Source organism: Elephas maximus, chromosome 6 (genome assembly GCF_024166365.1).
Source record: "Elephas maximus indicus isolate mEleMax1 chromosome 6, mEleMax1 primary haplotype, whole genome shotgun sequence".
Lineage (NCBI taxonomy): Eukaryota > Metazoa > Chordata > Mammalia > Proboscidea > Elephantidae > Elephas > Elephas maximus.
Genome location: NC_064824.1, coordinates 133564594 through 133586050, shown reverse-complemented (window position 1 = coordinate 133586050; position 21457 = coordinate 133564594). Strand labels below are relative to the sequence as shown.

The 21457-nt window shown below is 41.8% G+C and overlaps 1 protein-coding gene across 4 annotated transcripts in view; it reads right to left on the bottom strand.

Moving 5' to 3' along the window:
- The window catches only part of ARMC9 (armadillo repeat containing 9), a 190278-nt gene that overhangs the window by 81955 nt on the left and 86866 nt on the right, over positions 1-21457 (bottom strand). For all 4 annotated transcript variants that reach the window (XM_049888433.1, XM_049888435.1, XM_049888434.1 and 1 more), the window contains exons 15-18: positions 16497-16636; positions 14909-14985; positions 10326-10400; positions 4573-4663 (exon numbers count right to left, since the gene is read on the bottom strand). In XM_049888433.1, the coding sequence (XP_049744390.1) occupies positions 4573-4663; positions 10326-10400; positions 14909-14985; positions 16497-16636 (383 nt within the window). The remainder of the gene's footprint in view (positions 1-4572; positions 4664-10325; positions 10401-14908; positions 14986-16496; positions 16637-21457) is intronic.

Sequence of the window (21457 nt, the reverse complement as noted above, 5' to 3'; positions counted from 1 at the left end):
TGATAGCTCCCACCACTTCTGGATGATCGACGCTTACCTAATGAATGAATGGCTGCTGAATTGCCTGGGTATCTTTCTCACTTACTGTACTGGACCGTGAATCCTGGGGACAAGCACCTGACTTATTTAACCAAATATCCCCATGCTTTTTCCTTCGTATTACTCATTTCTTGATGAATGACATGAATATAAAGAAAACTTGAGAGAAGAGGAAAGGAAATTAAACAGAAAATAAGAGGAAAGAAAGAACCAAAAGCCATACTTGAGAGACTACCCACCACACTGATAAAGATGGCAGGAAGATACATCCTAAATTTAATCAAACATTAAATCCTTTCCTTATAAACTTCCCTATCAAATTTTCACCTAATGGTTTTAACAATGATTGATGATCACTGGCTAAAGCCACTATTTCATTAGTGTTGCCAACTGATGGTTTTCTAGCAAGTCTTCTATATTTATTAGCTGGCATTCTCTGATAAAGAACTTTCCTAAGTGGGGTACTCCATTTCCTAGAAAAGACTAAGCAGAAACCGCTGCTCAGAGGAGGTCAGGATGTCTCTCGTCCCCAACGCAACACCAGGAGCACTCACTCTGAAGAAAAGGACATCACTGGCTTCACTGGACCAAGGCCAGCAGGACACTGACTTCTGTCCCTACCTCACCTGAGCTTGGACACCTCCACTCCTGCTGTGGGGCCATGCCTTGTCATGAAATCCCAGTTAGTCAAGGAGTCACCTTGCAGGCATGAGGCTGCCCTGTCGTCCTGCACAGGGACTGAAATTCAGCCTAACTTCTCTTCCCTACCACTCTATGAATAGCACTTCTCCATTCCACCTTCAGCAGACAAGCAACTGGCTTTCAAAATGGCAACGCTGCTATGTATTCACCAGTTCTAAATCTCTCGTTGTCAAATACATAAATGCTTTTTTTTTTTCTTTTAAAGAATCTTAGGTATTCCGTGTAGGCCACAGAGTAGTCCTGCCACACCCTTCTTTCTCTTCCACCCTCTTTTCTGCTCTCATTCCCCTAGCCCACTAATCTATTGGTTCAGGCTCATCCTACAACCCAGAATAACCCAGTCTTGTGAACTGATCTGTTGGCAAGTTGATTCTGACTCATAGGGGCGCTACAGGACACAGCAGAACTGTCCCATAGGGTTTCCACGACTGTAATCTTTACCAAAGCAGACTAGCACATCTTTCTCCTGTGCAGCGGCTGGTGGGTTGGAACTGCCAACCTTCTGGTTAGCAGCCAAGTGCTTAATCACTGCACCACCAGGGCTCCTTCCTGTAAAATGAGATGCTGAAGTACCCTAAAAACCTCAGCTCCTTCTCTTTGGGGTTCTTGGACATCGATCCGTCTCCCACCCTGTTCCGAGTTGCGGCACACCCCATGAGCTAACAGGGGATGACGCTGGAGTTGCCAGTGTCATTCCTTTCCTGAGTGTCCAGCTGGTGAGCCTGGCTCTGCCTCGCTCCTGCTCAGTAACCTGACGTTAGTCAGTGCCTGACTAGTTCTGCTGGTTCCCTTGCTGAGGGCCGGAGCTGGGTCCTGGGCTGCAGGCGGTGGTCAGATCCCTGTTACTGTGTGTCGCTCACCTCTGCTTCTCAATATCCAGAGGCTGGACTTTTCCTTTAGTTTTCACCAGCCAGTTGGGACCCTCTCTCGACCTAACCTTTAAGTTAAGTTCCTAAAATACAATTGAATTTTTGTGCTTGAAGGTCTTAAAACTTTCCTGGAAAAAATAGAAAGTACCTGAAATTGGGAGTTCCTCTACCTCCAATATTTCCTGTAAACTGCTGATTAGATTCTGATTCAATATTTTAGGCAAGAACACTTCACAGGTGGCGTCACGTACTTCCTATTTCATCACAATAATGGGCATACGTCTGGTCGCCCCACTTTTAATGACTCTAAGATGAATCAGTAGGTTCAGGTGTCATTAAGCCTGAGTCCTTCCTTATCAACTTCCCCACCAGATTTTCACCCAATGGTTTTCACAATGATTCATGATCACTGGCTAGATCCACTATTTCATTGGGATTGTAAAATGATGTTTTTCTATATTTTTAGCTGGTACTCTTTGATAAAGAATTTTCCTACGTGGGATATTCTGAAAAACACCCTGAACAGGGGAGGCAGGGTAAATGCTTGATTTTTCCCCTTATCAGTTCCCAGCTTGGAGTCTTAGCATCTGCAAAGATAACCAACGTATTCTTCTTAACATCGTTATGAACTCATTAATTTTTTTTAATTAACTTTTATTGAGCTTCAAGTGAACGCTTACAAATCAAGTCAGACTGTCACATATAAGTTTATACACACCTTACTCCGTACTCCCACTTGCTCTCCCCCTAATGAGTCAGCCCTTCCAGTCTCTCCTTTCGTGACAATTTTGCCAGTTTCTAACCCTCTCTACCCTCCCATCTCCCCTCCAGACAGGAGATGCCAACACAGTCTCAAGTGTTCACCTGATATAATTAGCTCACTCTTCATCAGCATCTCTCTCCTACCCACTGTCCAGTCCCTTTCATGTCTGATGAGTTGTCTTCGGGGATGGTTCCTGTCCTGTGCCAACAGAAGGTTTGGGGACCATGACCGCCGGGATTCCTCTAGTCTCAGTCAGACCATTAAGTATGGTCTTTTTATGAGAATTTGGGGTCTGCATCCCACTGATCTCCTGCTCCCTCAGGGGTTCTCTGTTGTGCTCCCTGTCAGGGCAGTCATCGATTGTGGCCGGGCACCAACTAGTTCTTCTGGTCTCAGGATGATGTAGGTCTCTGGTTCATGTGGCCCTTTCTGTCTCTTGGGCTCTTAGTTGTCGTGTGACCTTGGTGTTCTTCATTTTCCTTTGCTCCAGGTGGGTTGAGACCAACTGATGCATCTTAGATGGCCGCTTGTTAGCATTTAAGACCCCGGACACCACATTTCAAAGTGGGATGCAGAATGTTTTCATAATAGAATTATTTTGCCAATTGACTTAGAAGTCCCCTTAAACCATGGTCCCCAAACCCCCGCCCTTGCTCCGCTGACCTTTGAAGCATTCATTTTATCCTGGAAACTTCTTTGCTTTTGGTCCAGTCCATTTGAGCTGACCTTCCATGTATTGAGTGTTGTCCTTCCCTTCACCTAAAGCAGTTCTTATTTACTTCATTAATTTTTATATATTTAATACATTTCACTCCAGAGAAGTTATTATTCTTTTTGATGCCTAATTGTTTCACGACTGGCCACTGGGAGTCTATTCTTCAGGTTAACTTCTGGGTCCTTTTGACATGACCCTGGAAGTCTTAGCTGGAATCCTTGCTATCTGGCATGATGAGAAATCCTGGACTTAACCTTGTTCGTTTCTAACTCCAGGTCTAGAATCAGCCATTTCTTGAAGAAGCACTGGCTCTTTTTGGTGGAAAATGGAACTAGGGGCATTCACTGGCACTGGGATGTGAATTCGTCTAGGTCTTTTCACTTAGAGCTAAGAGATAAAAACTAGATCATGATTTTATACTGGTACTTCCAATTCAGATGAAGGATTATAAGGTTCTTATTTCTTTTGATTTTATATTTGTGTCTTGTTATATGATGACAATCTTGATTCCTAGTGACATTAACATAATTGCTTTTTGGTTTTACTCTACAATATATAACAGTTCCAAAATAATACCAATGTGATTACTAACAATAAGGCTGTTAAATGAAGTTTAAGATTTCCTTGTTGTCCTTTTTTTAATTGGGATTTATAAATACCACCCAGGGAGTACAGTCAAAACACAGTTTAAAAATCACTTGAAATAACCCTTCTCTGCATGGTTCTACCACCAACTTGATAAACAGTTTAGGTTCACTTGTATGCTTTTGACTTCTAGGACTATTTTTAAATTTAATTAAAAAAAATTATATAAAAATATTTACGTGGTTCTAAAGATAAAACTATAAGGCAAGGTTGATGGAGAGAGGTTAGATTCTGATTCAATATTTTAGGCAAGAACAATTCATAGGTGGCGTCACGTACTTCCTATTTCATCACAATAATGGGCATATGGTAAACATTTTATTTTTTTAGTTTATCAGTTTTGGTTTATTCTTCCACTGGTTATTTTTAGACATTCTAGGAAGACTGGCATCTGTTTCCATTATCTGACCCCAGGACCCTGAGGAAGGCTCCCTTACAAAGTGGGCAGAAATAGGAGGGGAGGAGGATGGACCATATAAAAAGAACTCCAGCTTAGAGAAGGAATTCCGTAATTGCTTTTGAATTACTCCTGCTGACTATATTCTTAGAGTGTGATGAGAGACGGCTATATCTTTGGACAATCTGACTTTGACTACCTGGTTGAACATGTGTTTGGGGGATCACCTGGGTCTACCCTGGGGTCTAGCCTTACCCCACCTGGGTCCCTAGGGCCAAGCCTTACCCTACCAGCCTCAAGCCTCAGCTCCCCTTCCCACCAAATGAGGCTTCTTGAATGAATTCCAAGATATGACAAACCCCTCTCTAAGAAAGCTCAAGGATCTTTCTGGGAAGTGTGAAAGGGTTAAAGGATAGATGATAGATTCTTGCATTAAACTGACCAGAGTTAAGCTGCTTGATGATAAATTCTATCTGCCGAATCATTTCAGCATTGCCTTCTTTGATGAAGCAGCGCAGAATGTCTTCCATTCCCTAGAAGCATTGGAGAGAGTCACAGTTAACATCTCTGTTTTGGGGGAGAACTACTTTTCAATGGGGTGGCTCCATCAAGACCCCACAAAATCTTTCTTATTTGGAGGGAAGGAATACATACAACAAAAATTCCTCTGCTAGTACTGAACATTCTGTTTTGGTTCTTTTTATAACTCACAGTGAAATTATTTTCTTCTTGGTTGACTATTTAAATATAATACAGTCAGCAAAAACAAACAAATTCTTGTAAAATTCCGTTGCATGAGTACCGTGTTCCTTTGTTGTTATTGTTGTTAGGTGCTGCAGAGTCACTTCCAACTCATAATGACCCTATGTGCAACAGGACGAAACGCCACTTGGTCTCGTACCATCCTCACAATTGTTGCTATGTTTGAGCCCAGTGTTGCAGCCACTGTGACAATCCATCTCGTTGAGGGTCTTCCCTTTAGTTTTGGAATATGTTGGTTTGGGAAGTGGTTTCTCTCCTGCATTTTCCCTAAGTCAGTACATTGCTTTCTGGACTTCAAGACCAAAATGGTTTTTGACAAGTGAAACACATGTTTAGAGAAGTAAATGAATAAATAAAACCTGTCTTTAAACAGCTATCATTCTTTTTCTATCAAGAGAATAATAAAGTCACTACATTATATATTATTCTGGCTAACAAAATTCCACAGAAAGTCAGGTAAGATTTTTTTTTAAATTGTGCTTTAGGTGAAAGTTTACAGCTCAAGTTAGTTTCTCATTCAAAAATTTATACACGTATTGTTTTGTGACATTGGCTGCAATCCCCACAGTGTGACAGCACACTCTCCCTTTCCACTCCAGGTTCCCTGTGTCCATTCGTCCAGCTCCTGTCCCTTCCTGTCTTCTCATCTTGCTTTTGGGCAGAAGTTGCCCATTTGATCTCATATATTTGATTGAACTAAGCAGCACATTCCTCACATGTGTTACTGTTTGTTTTAGAGGCCTGTCTAATCTTTGTCTGAAAAGCAGGCTTCAGGAGCGGTTTCAGTACTAAGTTAGTAGAGTGTTCCAGGGGCCACAGTCTTGGGGATTCCTCGAGTTTCTGTCAGAACAGTAAGTCCGGTCTTTTTTCACAAATCTGAATTTTGTTCTACATTTTTCTCCGGCTCTGTCCAGGACTCTCTGTTGTGATCCCTGTCAGAGCAGTTGGTGGTGATAGCTGGGCACCATCTAGTTCCTCTGGGCTTAGGCTGGTGGAGGCTTTGGGGTAAGATACTGATGTCAGCACAGGTGTCTAGTTCTCCTTTTCCCTCTTGTGGGATTCGAATGAGTATGTATGGCTGGGGTTGATGAGGCCTTCCTGCCACCATGAGGGGAAAACATGTCTGATAACGAACCAAAGACAGAGGAAGAAAGAAGATCATGGGGATGGTGGCAAGGAAACAGGATCCTGGGACATCATGTCAACCCAGATCAAGCTGTAGCTGTAGCAGTCCTGTGGAATGTTCAGGTGGTCCTCCTGGCTGAGCAGCTTCTAAGACAGCTGCCTGGCTTTGCCAGAGATCCTGGGAGCCTTTCCAACAAACATGGCACTGAGTCTGCTCCAGCCCTGTGTGGAATGCTAGGCTGGGGTTTTGATCCCCAGAAGAACTCCACGGTGGCAATGACTCCAGCCTTGGGTGTAGGTAGGAGGCTCCTGGGGTGGGCGGGTGTTAGGACAGCCCTATTTATCTGATCTAACCTCCAGCCCTCCATCGTGGCAGGCTCTTTAAGTTCAAATGGGCCTCAGGGGACTCAAACTTTTTCCTTCTTTTTTCCCCATTATTATTGTAAGACCACTATAACAGCATTTGAAGTTGTCGAGGATTTCATTTTACTTGGATCCACAATCAACAGCCATGGAAGCAGCAGTCAAGAAATCAAAAGACGCATTGCATTGGGCAAATCTGCTGCAAAGGACCTCTTTAAAGTGTTGAAGAGCAAAGATGTCACCTTGAAGACTAAGGTGAGACTGACCCAAGCCATGGTATTTTCAATTGTATCATATGCATGTGAAAGCCAGACAATGAATAAGGAAGACTGAAGAAGAGCTGACGCCTCTGAATTGTGGTGTTGGTGAAGAATATTGAATATACCATGGACTGCCAAAAGAACGAACAAATCTGTCTTGGAAGAAGTACAACCAGAATGCTCCTTAGAACCAACAATGGCGAGACTGTGTCTTACATACTTTGGACATGTTGTCACGAGGAATCAGTCCCTGGAGAAGGACATCATGCTCGGCAGAGTACAGGGTCAGCGGAAAAGAGGAAGACCCTCAACGAGGTGGATTGACACAGTGGCTGCAACAATGAGCTCGAGGATAACAACGATTGTAAGGATGGCACAGGACCGGGCAGTGTTTCGTTCTGTTGTGCATAGGGTCTCTATGAGTCGGAACCCACTCAACGGCACCTAACAACAACAACAACAACATAATAGCATTTGCTACTAATACGATTTTTATGTATTCTCTATCCTTTTAATTTCACGCAGTTGCAAAAACAGAGTTCTTATGTCATATTCTGCTTTTATCACAATTACACAAATTTTTCCATACTGCCTTGTACTGCTTTTCTTAATTATTATCCTCAATAGTTGTTTTCAGCAAAAGAACTGTTAATTCCATTAGTAATCATCTGTGAGCAGACACTGAGGCTGTCTCCATTTTCTTTTATAAAAACGGGAACCTGAGTTTCCTCACACACAGAGCTCTTCTCCACTTGGTTACTCCCTCTGCATCAGCATCCAGAAGTGAAAGGAATGAGTCCAAACTACGGATGTGCTAGTGGCTTTTCACGTGCACTGCCTGACTGCTCTCCTTAAGGGCCAAACGCCAGCAGGTCTGAGTCTGTCAGCTCTGCCATCATGTCCCTGGGGCTGTGTCTGAGCAGATGTGACAGTGGTGAGATGACGGGGGCACGTTTTCCTCGTCTGATTGCCCTTATCGTTGTTATATGCAAGAAGAATGGAATAGCTGTATCAATGTAAAAACTTCCTCAAGAATGTAAGGGAGATGAGGGAAATCTCAGGGTTTTAGGAGAACTCTACCGGGGCCATAACCACCTCTTAGCAGCCCTCTCTTATTAGGTGAGGTAGCCAAAAGTTTTCTTTACTCAGGCTGAAAGAGGGACTCCTCCATTGCCTTGTGACTTGATCCCTGTTAAAATGCCAGAGGGAAGCTTATCCTACCTACTCCTTCATCTAAGTGATCCACATTTCCTTTGTAAAAGTCAATGATTCATAGACTATCTAGAGATATGTCAGAAACAATAAAGAGAATATTAATAGATTTGACTGTAATTAAGGCTGTTTTATGGCCAAAAACACACCATAATTAAAGTTAAAATGCAAATGAAAGATTGGGAAAATATTTGTAGTATGTATCAAAAGATTAATTGTCCCTAAATTCCCTTGCGATTTCTACTTTGATCCATGTTACTCAGAAGTGTGTGTTAGCCCACCTCCAAGACGAACCCCAGTGATCCACCTCCTGGTATTCACACTAGCATGTAGACCTCTCCCCCAGTGTACCAGGGTTGGTCTGTGCGACCAACAGAATGAGGTAGAAGTGATGGCACTTTGTCACTTCTGAGATTAGATTATAAAAGATAACGTGGCTTCCATCTTGTTCATTTTCTCTCTGATCGCTTGCTCTGGGGGAAGCCAGCTGCCATGATGAGAGCAGTCCTACGGAGAAGCCCATGGCAAGGAACTGAAGCCCACAGCTGACAGCCAGAAAGGAACTGAGGCCTTCTGCCAACAGCCATGTAAGTGAAGGGTCCTCTAGCCCCAGTCAAGCCTTCATATGACTGCTGCCCTTTAAAGTCTTGACTATAACCATCTGGTGAATCCACTCTCAAACTTCTGTTCTGTAGAAACTATGAGATAATAAATGTTTGCTTTTTAAGTCACTAAGGTGTGGAGTAATCTGTTATGCAGCAACAGAGAGCTAATAGAATTGTGTTGTTTAAGTTTCAAACATTTGGGGGGTTTTCTAGATATCTTATGTTTGTTTTTCCCTAAATTTCACCATTATTTAGTCAACCCTTTTTTCTGCCCCATTATCTTCTTCTGCTTTTAGAACTCCAATTAGACATGTGTTAGACTTCTTAATATTGTCCCACAGGTCTCTGAGACGCTGTCCCTTTTTGTCCTGATTTCTTCTCTCTGGCCTGGATGATCTCCAAGGCCCCCTCCTGCTCTCATGACGAAAATCCCTGCCCTGACTGCCATGCCCTCACTCTTTCTCCACCTCTTTGCCTTAGATTTGGATGTCTTTTCTCTATTCTTTCACTCTTTTCGACTCAATGTCTTCTCCATTCTTTCTCTCCCACCTAGATGCTTCTTCCCTTGTTCTTTGCATTGGTTCACAATCCCTCTTTCACTTAAATGGCCACAATGCAGAATTTAATCAAGTTTATTTTTCCCTGTTCTTCACTGACAAAAGGAGTCCTGGTGGTGCAGTGGTTAAGTGCTCAGCTGCTAACTGAAAGGCTGGCAGTTCAACCCCACCAGCTGCTCCATGGGAGAAAGATGTGACAATCTGCTTTTGTAAAGATTACAGCCTTGGCAACCCTATGGGGTAGTTCTACTCTGTCTTATAGGGTTGTTATGAGTTAGAATTGACTCAAGGGCAACAGGTTTGGTTTTCTGGTATACTGACAAAGCAGATTAGGAAACCCTGGTGGCATAGTGGTTAAGTGCTATGGCTGCTAACCAAAAGTTTGGCAGTTTGAATCTGCCAGGTGCTCCTTGGAAACTCTACAAGGCAGTTCTACTCTGTCCTATAGGGCTGCTATGAGTTGAAACTGGCTCAACGGCAGTGGGTTTGGTTTGGTTTTTTTTTTGATTTTTGATTAAAAAGCAGTAGGTAGTTAAGTTCCACTGTTTACCATGACCACACGGAACATTTCTTAAATACATTTTTACCTGTGACGTAACTATTGATGTGAGTTTAAATGACCAGTTAAAAGATTTAGCGATTCTTCTAAGTAAGCAACACCAGTTGGAAGAGCAAGTCTTCTTGTTGGTCTCAAACTGAATTTAGCTTGTGCTCTGACTATGGAAACATATTTAATCCCTTTACCATAGCACTTAGTACCCACACTGCTAACTGATTTCACAAGTAGTAAGGAAAAAGAATAAGATTAGATCTAGAAACATTTGTCCTCTCAAACCAAGATGCTAATTACCTGACACTTGTTTTTTACTTTAAACATAACCACTACTGTGAACACATTAAATATCGAATTCACTAACAACCAAACCAAGTACAAGGCAGTTTTATAATCTTTACCAGCTTTCTGTTCCATTTGGTTGCTATCAGAATGTCTGCAGCTTTACAAAAAAAAAAAAAATTGCTGGGAATTTTCTAACATTGTGGTTATTAATCATAACCATTTTGGATCTGCTGGGAACTTTCTAACACTGTGGTTATTAACCATTTGGAACTTGGGGTCCTCTCGAGAATCTGATAAAATCTACAGGCTGTCTCCCCAGAAGACTGCAGGTATGTATTTTGCGTACCATTTCAGAGAGCTCATAAACTATCTGAAGCCCTTCCACGGAGCCCAATCTAGGAACTCTTTGCTATAATAGTTTCTGAACTTGGCATTGATAGAAGCTTACGACTTCCCCAAGCACATTTTCTTACCATTGCTCTGGCTTCCTCGCGAATGGATGGAATCGAAAGGATGCTGTACAGAGCTCCATTCACATACGGCTGTATCTATAAGGGGAGAAAAAGCAGTCAACTGCAAGTTTTCAAATACTATAAAACTCAGCGATCAAATGCCACATTTGAGGACACTGTGGCTAACGAGGTGAAAGGAAGTCCCCATTCTCACAGCTCTCCCACTCCAGATGCCTGTTTCCAAACAGCAGACACTCCATTTGCATGCCCAGCGACCTCTACAACCAAGGTACAAAACCAGATTCATCACTTCCTTTCAACACTTACTTCTGCTGTTTCATAGTTTAATTAATGCCATTAAACCTCGCCATCACTCAGTCTTCAAGACATCTTTGATATCAACCCTTCTTTTTCATACCTGCTGCTTGTTAAGACAACATCATCCATTACCTCAATCACATCCATTACTTAGGCCACATCAAATCTCCAAACTAGTTTCTCCCTTCAGTGTTGACCCCTTTAATCCAGCCATCATATTATGGCCAAGTTTCAACAACATGGGCCAAACCATTCCTCTCCTCACCTCAGAAGCCTTCCAAAGGAAAGTCCTAACTCCTTAATACAGCACCGAAGCCCCTCAAGGGCTGGCCTCCCCATCAGGTCCCCCTGCTCCTCCCCTCCCTGCCACCATGAAGTTTATACTCCAGAGTCCACATGATTTGAAGGACCCTCTCCCCCCGCCCCACATCAGGTTGTACATGCCTCTGTCCTCGCTCTAGCAGCTCACTCTTCTGGGAATGTCCTTCCCCCACACATCTATCTGGAAAGCTGATCCATCCTTTATTATTTTTAAATATATATGACACGATATTTGCTGATTCGATGTTTTTCATGTGTACAATTTAGTGACACCAATTACATTAATCACGTTGTGCAACCGTCACCAACAATCACTGACAAATTTCCCATCACCATGAACAGACACTCAATGTTTCCCAAACAATGCCTCCCCCTTTCCCCTCCCTCCTGCTCCTGGTAACCACTAATAAACTCTGGTCTTTATACATCTGCCTATTCTACATATATCATATAAGTGAGCTCATACAATATTCATCCTTTAGTGATTAACTTAACTTTACTCAGCAAAATGTTTTTAAGATTGATCAAACTGTAGCATATAACAGGACTTCATGTCTCTTTACGACTAAGTAATATTATGATCCATCCTTTAAAACTCAACCCAGACATCTCTCAGAGGAAGCCTCTCCTGAATCCCCCAGACAGGGTTTGTGCTAACCTCAGCTTCTTATACATACCTTTACTATTGTCCTGAATACTGCATATTTTTAAACTAACTCACTGTCTCCCTATTGGGATCCTGGTGGTATAGTGGTTAAGTGTTTGGCTGTTAACCAAAAGGTCAGCAGTTCGAATTCACCAATTGCTCCTTGGAAACCCTATGGGGTAGTTCTACTCTGTCCTCTAGGGTGGCTATGAGTTGGAATCGACTTGATGGCAATTGTTCTTTTTTAACAGGTCTCCTTGTTATGAACTCTTTGAGACTAGGACCCATGTTTTACTCACATAGGTAACCCCAGCATCAAGAAGGCACAGACCTGGCACATGGCAGGTGCTGGAGAAACGAGAGGGTGTTCATCTCCCCCCACCCTTCTTTAGCACTGGATTTTATTATCACCCTTTTGATCTTTGCCAATCTGATAGGTATAAAAAAGGTATCCTATAGTTGTTTCTACTTTCATTTCCCCTGACCACTAGCAAATCTGAACAACTTTTCATGTTTGTAGGCTATCATGATTTACTATTCTGTGAATTACCCATTCATATCCTTTACACATTCTCCCCCCATGCCCCCCTCTCCTGCATTGGATTGTTTGATTTTTATTTAGCAATTCATAGGACCTCTTCATATATTAGGGATATTAAACTTTTACCATACATGATGCAAATTTTTCTTGGGGTATCATGTGTCTTTTTGACTTTGATTATGGTATCTTTTTCCAACAACAAAAAATTAATGTTCATATAGTCAAACATGTGCATTTTTTTCTTTTTGGCTTCTGGGTTTTGTTCTTTAAGACCATGGCTATCTAATACAGTATACACGAGTGTCACTTCTATTTGTATAACAAACACATTTTTTAGGCTCTAAGATGTATGTTTTTTTTTTTTTTAAGATGTATGTAGGTAGGTTTTCTAGTTCCTTTTCAAAGCAAATGCATTAGCAACGGTTAATGACACAGTTTGAATCCTTGGGTCTATCCAGCTCTCCGAGCCTACATCCTGGTTCCAAAACTTGAAACCAAACCTTTACTACTAGATGAGAAAATGTATTTACCACCGACTTCAAACGTCTGAGTTAGAAGAAGATAGACAACAGAGCTCACCCAGGTGCGGCAGTCATTAAGAGCTCACTGTTGTTGCTGTGTGCAATTCTGACTCACAGCTACCCCACGTGACAGAATAGAACTACCCCATAGGGTTTCCTAGGCTGTAATATAATATATATGTTTTTAATAATATTTTATTGTGATTTAGGTGAAAGTTTACACAGCAAGTTAGCTTCCCCTTTAACAATTTCTATAGAAATTGTTCCATGACATTGGTTATGACTTTTACAATGTGTCTCATTTCCATTCTGTTTGTTCTGTTTCCGTTGATGTGATTTCCCTTCCCCTTCTTGCCTTCTCATTTTTGTTTTTGGGTAAATATTGGCCATTTGGTTTCATATAGTTAATCGCTGAAGGGAGCACATTACTCAGGGGTGGCACTGCTTATTTTATAAGCCAATCTATTATTTGCCTGAAAGGTGACCTGTAGAAATAGCTTCAATACTAAGTTCAGAGGGTATCTTAGGGCGACAGTCTCAGGGGTTCCTCTAGTCCCTATTGGTCCAGTAGGTTTGGCCTTTTTTAGGAATTTGACTTTTGTTCCACATTTTTCTCCCATTCTATCCAGGACCTTCTGTTGTGTCCCTAGTCAGAACAGTTGGTAGTGGTAGCTGGGCACCATCTAGTTCTTTTGGTCTCAGGTTAGAAGGGGCTGTGGTTCGTGTGAGCTATTAGTCCCATGGACTAGTTTCTTCTTTGAGCCTTTGGATTCCTTCATTTTCTTTTGCTCCATATGAGTAGAGACCAATAGTAGTACCTTAGATGATAGTTTGCAAGCATTTAAGATGCCAGATGCTACTCACCAAACTAGGATGTAGAACATTACCTTTGAGAACTATGTTATGCCAATTGACTAACTTGTACCCCGAGACTATGGTCTATTACTGTGCTGTAATCTTCATGGAAGCAGATTGCCAGGTCTTTCTCCTGTGGAGCTGCTAGTGGGTTCAAACCATGACCTTTCAGTCAGCAGGTGAGCACTCAATCATTATGCCACCAGGGCTCACTGGCTTTAAAATACACAAGCTGTAACAACAACCAAACTACATATGCTAGAAAAACCCACATCAATCAGTTGATAAGACTATAGGGATGCAAGATATGAGTGAAATGAACAAAATGGAACCTGTCTGCTTGAAAGGGGAAAGCTCCTGGAAGCCTGTGCTTTACTTGTGACCCAGTGGTGTTCATTCTGTCCTGCTGAGACGCCACCGTATCTTTCCGTCAGAGGTCAGATTTTTGCTGAGCCTCTGGTCTCCTCTGCAATGTGATGCCATGGTTTCCACAGAGGCATTTGTGGAAAGCAGGTGAGAGAATAATCATATTTGTTTATTTATAGCTTTTGTTAATTTGTTTATCCATATCTCTACTTTATTTCAAAAGGGTTTACAGCCCATAGATCGAAAACTTAGGAAGTAGCACCAAGTGTTGGAGCGGGCACTGGTGAAGGCAAAGGTGGTCCGCTGTTCTGGAGGACAGCCTGGCAGGACTCAGGGGACATGAGGTAGACATGAGCCAGCAGTGACAGGGTGTCATCCCCCAGAGAAGCTCCTGCCCAGGCCTCGAGGGGCGAGAGCAGCAACCTCCACGGGAACCCTTATGGCAGCAAAGGTGGAGGCAAGCAAAGTGTGCACCTTAGGGGGCCAGATAAGGAAAACGGGACAGGTGCAGAAGTGGAATATTTTGCAGCAGTAGGAATTAATGACTTAGATGTGTATAAAGGAACACAGAAAGGCCCTCAAAGCCCAGGGAAAAACTAAGAGCCAGAATGAGATGTAGAGTGCAGTATTACTTATGTAAATTAAACACACACACACACCAATAGTGTACATACTGTAAGAATACACACATATCCATGGACATATACTAAACATACTGGAGGGAGTGTCAGCGTGCAGAGGGCAATGAAGCAGGGATAGATGATAACAGAAAAAAATAAATAACGCAGAGCGGGATGGGGCCTGGACCAGGGGTGATATGTGCGTTAAACAAGGAGCAGAGAACAGCTTCCTGCATCTGAGTCCCAAAATTTTAAAAATTAGAAAAGATTTGAAGTAGCTTATAAACATACTTGGAGGAGGCAAATATGTCTGTTTTTCAAACGCAGTAACTCTCTGGGCCAGTCTCCCACCCCATCTGTGAAGTCACAGGCATCCGGATTTCCCCAAGCCCGGGTCTAGCAACCTGACTGCGTACCTCGTGGTTTTCGTGGCCAAGTAGATCTGAAAGAACTTTGAGCACGAGGCCTGCCACCTTGGCGCACATGTTCTTCCCTGTAGGAAAAACAACAACAAACAAACGAAGGTATGACATCTCTAAACTCAGAAGCACAGTTACAAGCCAAGCAGGTATTTCAGTAATTGTAAATATCATTATCATCATCACTGCAAATAAACTGATTGAAAACAAAGGAAAGTTGATTATCATCTGATACGCGTATTAAAAGCTAGGACTTTTTGCAAATGCTACTATTTTTACAACAGAAGACTGAAATCAGTCACTGACTCAATCAACACACACAGTTGGGCAGCTCAGTTATAGAGCATCTGGGGGTGAAGCAACAGCGGGGAAGAGACTCCTAACAAATACCCTGAGCTATTTAGCCAGGGAAAACCCTGCTGGCGTAGTAGTTAAGTGCTACGGCTGCTAACCAAAGGGTCAGCAGTTCAAATCCGCCAGGCACTCCTTGGAAACTCTATGGGGCAGTTCTACTCTGTCCTATAGGGTCGCTATGAGTCGGAATCGACTCGACGGCACTGGGTTTGGTTTTTTGGTTTATTTGGCCAGGTAATCCTTTTCTCCAAACACAGAGGCTGCTCAGGCTGATGTCAGTCACACCCTAGACATGGTCCCTCTTCTAAAGAAGCTTTGATTCTGGTTAACAGGTGGTTTAAACGGGATGGTACCTGTAGAAAAGCTAAAACTGCTATCTGTATTGATCAAGTTTACAGTGACTTATAAACCCCCATTTCCAGGGCAGTAAGATGGGGAAACTACTGTGATTAAGAGCAGGGAGCATGATTTAATATCCTCGCTTCTGCCACCAACTTAACACTGTACAGTCTTGAGAAAATACTTCTCTTTTCCATCTTCAGATGAAAGAGATCTCTAAATAACGCAATGATGAGGAAGAAAAACATAACTAAAATTTTCTCCTAAAAGCAAGCACTAAAAAAAATAAAATACTATTTCCAAGGCCAGATGGTATTTTGGCTTCAGGGATTCAACAGTTTAATAATCTATTGTCTTCATGTAGATTCCAACTCATTGCAACCCTACAGACCCCGCAGGACAGAGAAGATCCGCCCCACAGGGTTTCCAAGGCTGTACATCTTACAGAAGCAGATTGCCACATCTTTCTCCGTGGAGTGGCCGGTGGGTTCCAATGGCCAAGCTTTTGGTTAGCAGCTTTGCACTTAGCCACTGTGCCACCAGGGCTCCTTAACAGTTTTATATCTAGGTGGAAATGCTTTTCCACAAATAAACTCATTGCTATCGCACAGATTCTGACTCACAGTGACCCTATAGGACAGAGCAGAACTGCGCAACAGGGTTTCCAAGGAGTAGCTGGTGGATTTCAACTGCTGACCTTTTGGTTAGCAGCCATAGCTCTTAACCACTGCACTACCAGGGCTCCACAAATAAGCCCCTCTTCTGTTTTTGGTTTTCTGTGAAGGAGCTCAAAAGCAGACCATATCAGGTTTGTTGGTAATCCAGATTCGAGGCTATATCTCTTCCCTTTCCCCACATCAGAACCGGGGCACCAAGACAGGAGCTGTGAGACCTGCACTCCGGAGGCAGAGGTTCATAAGCAGGGCCACCGAGTACTCCAGCGTGTAGTCAGACAGGCAGTCGGGGTCCTTGAGAATGTCAATCAGCCAGAAGATGAGGCCGTCCCGAATCATCACCGTCTGCAGCGGGCGCCTAGGATGAAATAGCCTGCAGGTCAGTTACAGCTGGCAAGTAAAGGAACTTTTCACGTAAGAGTATGTAGTGATGCAAATGCCTATCAGAAGAGCCAAATGCACAGAAGATACAGACCCTGAGGAATATCTTATTGTTAGATCCATACAAGTGACACACAGCAACAGAGCCTTTACTTTTCAGGGATCTTATTAAGGGTTTAAGGAAAGGTAGAGTAGTAGGAAGCCTCCTACTTGGAAAGGTTCTTTTTCAATATTTAGAATCAGCAGAGTATTACTTCAAATTTTTAACAAATATTTATTGATAGCTTTTGCTCAACTTAACCCAGGAAAGAGGGCCATGGAAATAGTTCTTTGACAAGCAGATTTCCACCTAAACTCTAGTCTGTGTAGTCCAGGTTAGACATTCTGAGCCGCCTGAAAAGTAAAAACAAACCACAAAAGCAAAAACCAGCTTAATACCACTTAGATTCAGATCTCTAGAGAGTCAGGGCAGTTTAATGACCTGCGTAGTACAACTTAAAGGAATAATTTTTTATCCAAATTCCAGGAGTGTAATTTTAGAGAACACAATGCTTCATCAATATGTGTAATGGTGAATGCCATCATGTCAGCCCTAAGAACTGAAGAGACTAAGTGTGGTATCACCATCAGAAGCCATCTGACTTCTCTTAAAGTCAAAACAGCACTGAGAAGGCACCACTGGGGTCTCCCAATTAGCAGGTAAATGTTCCTGCTAAATTATGGTAAATGTACCACACAGGATGGTACAAGGAAGCAAACATCTATTCATGCTGTTCTCGAACATCCCACCAGCCCGACCTGTGTGACTTAGAATACAGTGAAGACAGTACTCCCTTTGTAAGCCTCAAGAATTTCTATATTCGTTGTAGAAACCCTTGAAAACTGTGAAAACATTGAGCACATTTCCAGAACAGAGAAGCTAAAATCACTGTTTGGAGGAAAAAGATAACTAGTTATTAAATATCTGGATTACCAGGAAGAGGTATTTCTCCACCATATCTTATCTCTGTCCCTTAACTACAGATATTAAATTTCTAAAAAATTTCCAAGAACAGTCAAGAGCTACTTATCTTTATAAACACAAAGAAATGAAGTGCTCATATAATCAGAGGAAGGAATAACTCTGGAGATCACTTACAGTTTTTTCAATTAATATCTGGAACAAAGAGACTTTCCTTGGCAGCGACCTGGCAAATGGTAGGTACGAAATGTTTATCATCCCCTTCCCAGCAACCGATTTGGTTCCCCCACTAAACATACACTGGCTTTATTTCATTGTAGGCTTCAGGTTATTAGTGAGAGTCACTAAATGTTAAGCACATTTGTGGGAAGGAAGTGTGTTCAGAAGAGGGCTGGAGGTCAGAAAAAGCTAAGGACTCAAAGTTTTAGAATTTTCAATAAAGTCAAAGGAAAGTGAGTGGGTCATGAGGGAGTACCCGTGCTGGAAGAACCACCACACGGACCAGCAATTCCGCTTCTAGATCCCTGCCCACAGAAAACATGTCCACATGAAGACTTGTGTGTGAATGTGCACAGCAGCATTATTCGAAATGGTCAAAAAGTGGAAACAACCCAAATGCCCATCAACAGATGAGCAGATAAATAAAATATGATATATCCATATAACGAAATGTTATTTGGCAACAAATAAAGTACTGATATATGCCACAATGTAGATGAACTCTGAAGACATTATGCTAAGTGACAGAAGCCAGTTACAAAAGAACACATATGATTCTAATGACAGGTAATGTCCAGAAAAGGAAAATCTATAAAGACCAAAAGTAAATTAGTGGTTGTCTAGGGCTGGTGGGAATGGGGAGTAACTGTAAACAGGTATGAGGCTTCTTTTCAGGTTGATGGAAATATTCTAAATTTAGACTGTGGTGATCATTGAAAATTCTGTGAATATGTTAAAAATCATTGAGTTGTACTGAAAACAGGTGTTTTTTTAATGGTATGGTACCTCAACAAACCACCACTCATCGGTCAGTCTGTCGTACTTTGGCTTGTGTGTTGCTGTGATGCTAGAAGCTATGCCACCAGTATTTCAAATACCACCAGGGTCACCCATGGTGGACAGGTTTCAGCAGAGCTTCCAGACAAGTCAGACTAGGAATAAGGACCTGGTAGTCTACTGAAAAATACTGGCCAGTGAAAACTTTATAAATAGCAGCAAAACATCTAGTGGTAGAAGATGAGCCCCTCAGATTGGAAGGCATTCAAAACACAACTGGAGGGGAGCTGGTTCTTTAAAGTAGAGTTGATCTTAATGACATGGATAGAGTCAAGCTTTCAGATCTTCACTTGCTGATGTGGTATTTCTCAAATGAAAAGAAACAGCTCCAAACAACCATTAATAATTGGAATAAACAAAGTACGAATCTAGGAAAATTGGAAGTTGTTAAATACGAAATGGAACGCATATAAACAACTTGAAGAGGAATGGCGCTGCATTCATCATCGAACAGCACATTTTAAAATCTATCCCGAAGTACAACACTGTCAGTGATAATACCCATATGTATACAAGGAAGACCAGTTAATACAACTATTATTCAAATTTATGCACCAATCACTAATGCCAAAATGAAGAAATTGAAGGTCTTTTACCAATTTCTGCAGTCTGAAATTTATCAAACATGTAACCAAGATGCACTGATATTACTGGTGATTGGAATGTGAAAGTTGGAAACAAAGAAGGATCGGTAGTTGGAAAATATGGCCTTGGTGATAGAAATGATGCCAGAATTTTGCAAGACTTATTCATTGCAAATACCTTTTTCAAGGTATACATGTGGATCTCGCCAGATGGAATACACAGGAATCAAATTTATTATATCTGTGGAAAGGGACGATGGGGAAGTCCAATGTGAGAACAAGGCCACGGACCAACTGTGGAACAGATCATCAATTGCTCACAGGCAAGTTCATGTTGAAGCTGAAGAAAATTATAACAAGTCTACAAGAGCCAACGTATGATCTTGAGTATATCGCACCTGAATTTAGAGACCATCTCCAGGACAGATCTGAGGCAATGAACACTAAAGACTGAAGACCAGATTAGTTGTGGGATGACATCAAGGGCATCATACATGAAGAAAGCAAGAGGTCATTAAAGAGACAGGAAAGAAAGAAAATACCAAAATGGATGTCAAAAAAGAACCTGAAACTTGCTCCTCAATATAAAGAAGCTAAAACGAATAGAAGAAATGAAGTAAAAGAGCTGAACGGAAAATTTCAAAAGGCAGCTCGAGAAGACAAATTAAAATATTATAATGAAATGTTCAAAGACCTGGAGTTAGAAAACCAAAATGGAATAATATGCTCAGCATTTCTTAAGCCAAAAGAACTGAACAAAAAATTCAAGCCTCAAGTTGTAGTACTGAAGGATTCTACAGGGAAAATATTGAACGATGCAGGAAGCATCAATAGAAGATGGAGGGAATGCATAAAGCCATATACCAAAAAGAATCGGTCGACCTTCAATCATTTTAGGAGGTAGCATAAAATCAAGAACCGATGGTACTGAAGGAAGAAGTCCAACTTGCACTAACAGCATTGGCAAAAAAGAAGGCTCCACAAATTGACAGAATACCAATTGAGATATTTCAACAAACTCATGCAGTGCTGGAAGTGCTCACTTTTCTATGCCAAGAAATTTGGAAGACAGCTACCTGGCCAACCAACTGGAAGAGATCCATATCTGTGCCCATTCCAAAGAAAGGTGATCCAATAGAATGCAGATATTATCGAACGACATCATTAATATCACACACAAGTAAAATTCTGCTGAAGATCATTCAAAAGCGGCTGCAGCAGTATATCGACAGAGAACTCTCAGAAATTCAGGCCAGATTCAGAAGAGGATGTGGAATGAGGGATAGCACTGCTGATATCAGATGGCTCTTGGCTGAAAGCAGAGAATACCAGAAAGATGTTTACCTGTGTTTTATTGACCATGCAAAGGCATTCAACTGTGTGGATCACAGCAAATCACAGATAACATAGCAAAGAATGAGAATTTCAGAACACTTAATTGTGCTCATAAGGACCTGTACATAGGTCAAGAGGCAGTCGTTCAAACATAACAAGGGGATACCGTGTGGTTTAAAATCAGGAAATGTGTGAGTCAGCGTTGTATCCTTTCATTGTACTTACTCAACCTGTATGCTGAGCAAATAATCAGAGAAGCTGGACTATATGAAGAGGAGCACAGCATCAAGATTGGAGGAAGACTCATTAAGAACCTGCAATATGCAGATGACACACAACCTTGCTTGCTGAAAGTGAAGAGGACATGAAGTACTTACTGATGAAGATCAAAGATTACAGTCTTCAGTATGGATTACACCTCAACATAAAGAAAACAAAAACCTTCATGACTGGACCAATAAGCAATGGAGAAAAGATTGAAGTTGTCAAGGATTTCATTTTACTTGGATCCACAATCAACGCCCATAAAAACAGCAGTGAAGAAATTGAACGACGCATTGCATTGGGTAAATCTGCTGCAAAAGACCTCTTTGAAGTATTCAAAAGTAAAGATGTCACCTTGAGGACTAAGGTGTGTCTGACCCAAGCCATGGTGTTTTCATTCATCTCATATGCTCGTGAAAGCTGAACAATGAATAAGGAAGACCAGAGAAGAATTAATGCCTTTGAATTATGGTGATGGCAAAGAATACTGAATATACCACAGACTGCCAGAAGAATGAACAAGTCTGTCTTGGAAGAAGTATAGCCAGAATGCTTCTTAGAAGCGAGGTTGAGGAGACTTTGTCTCATGTACTTTGGA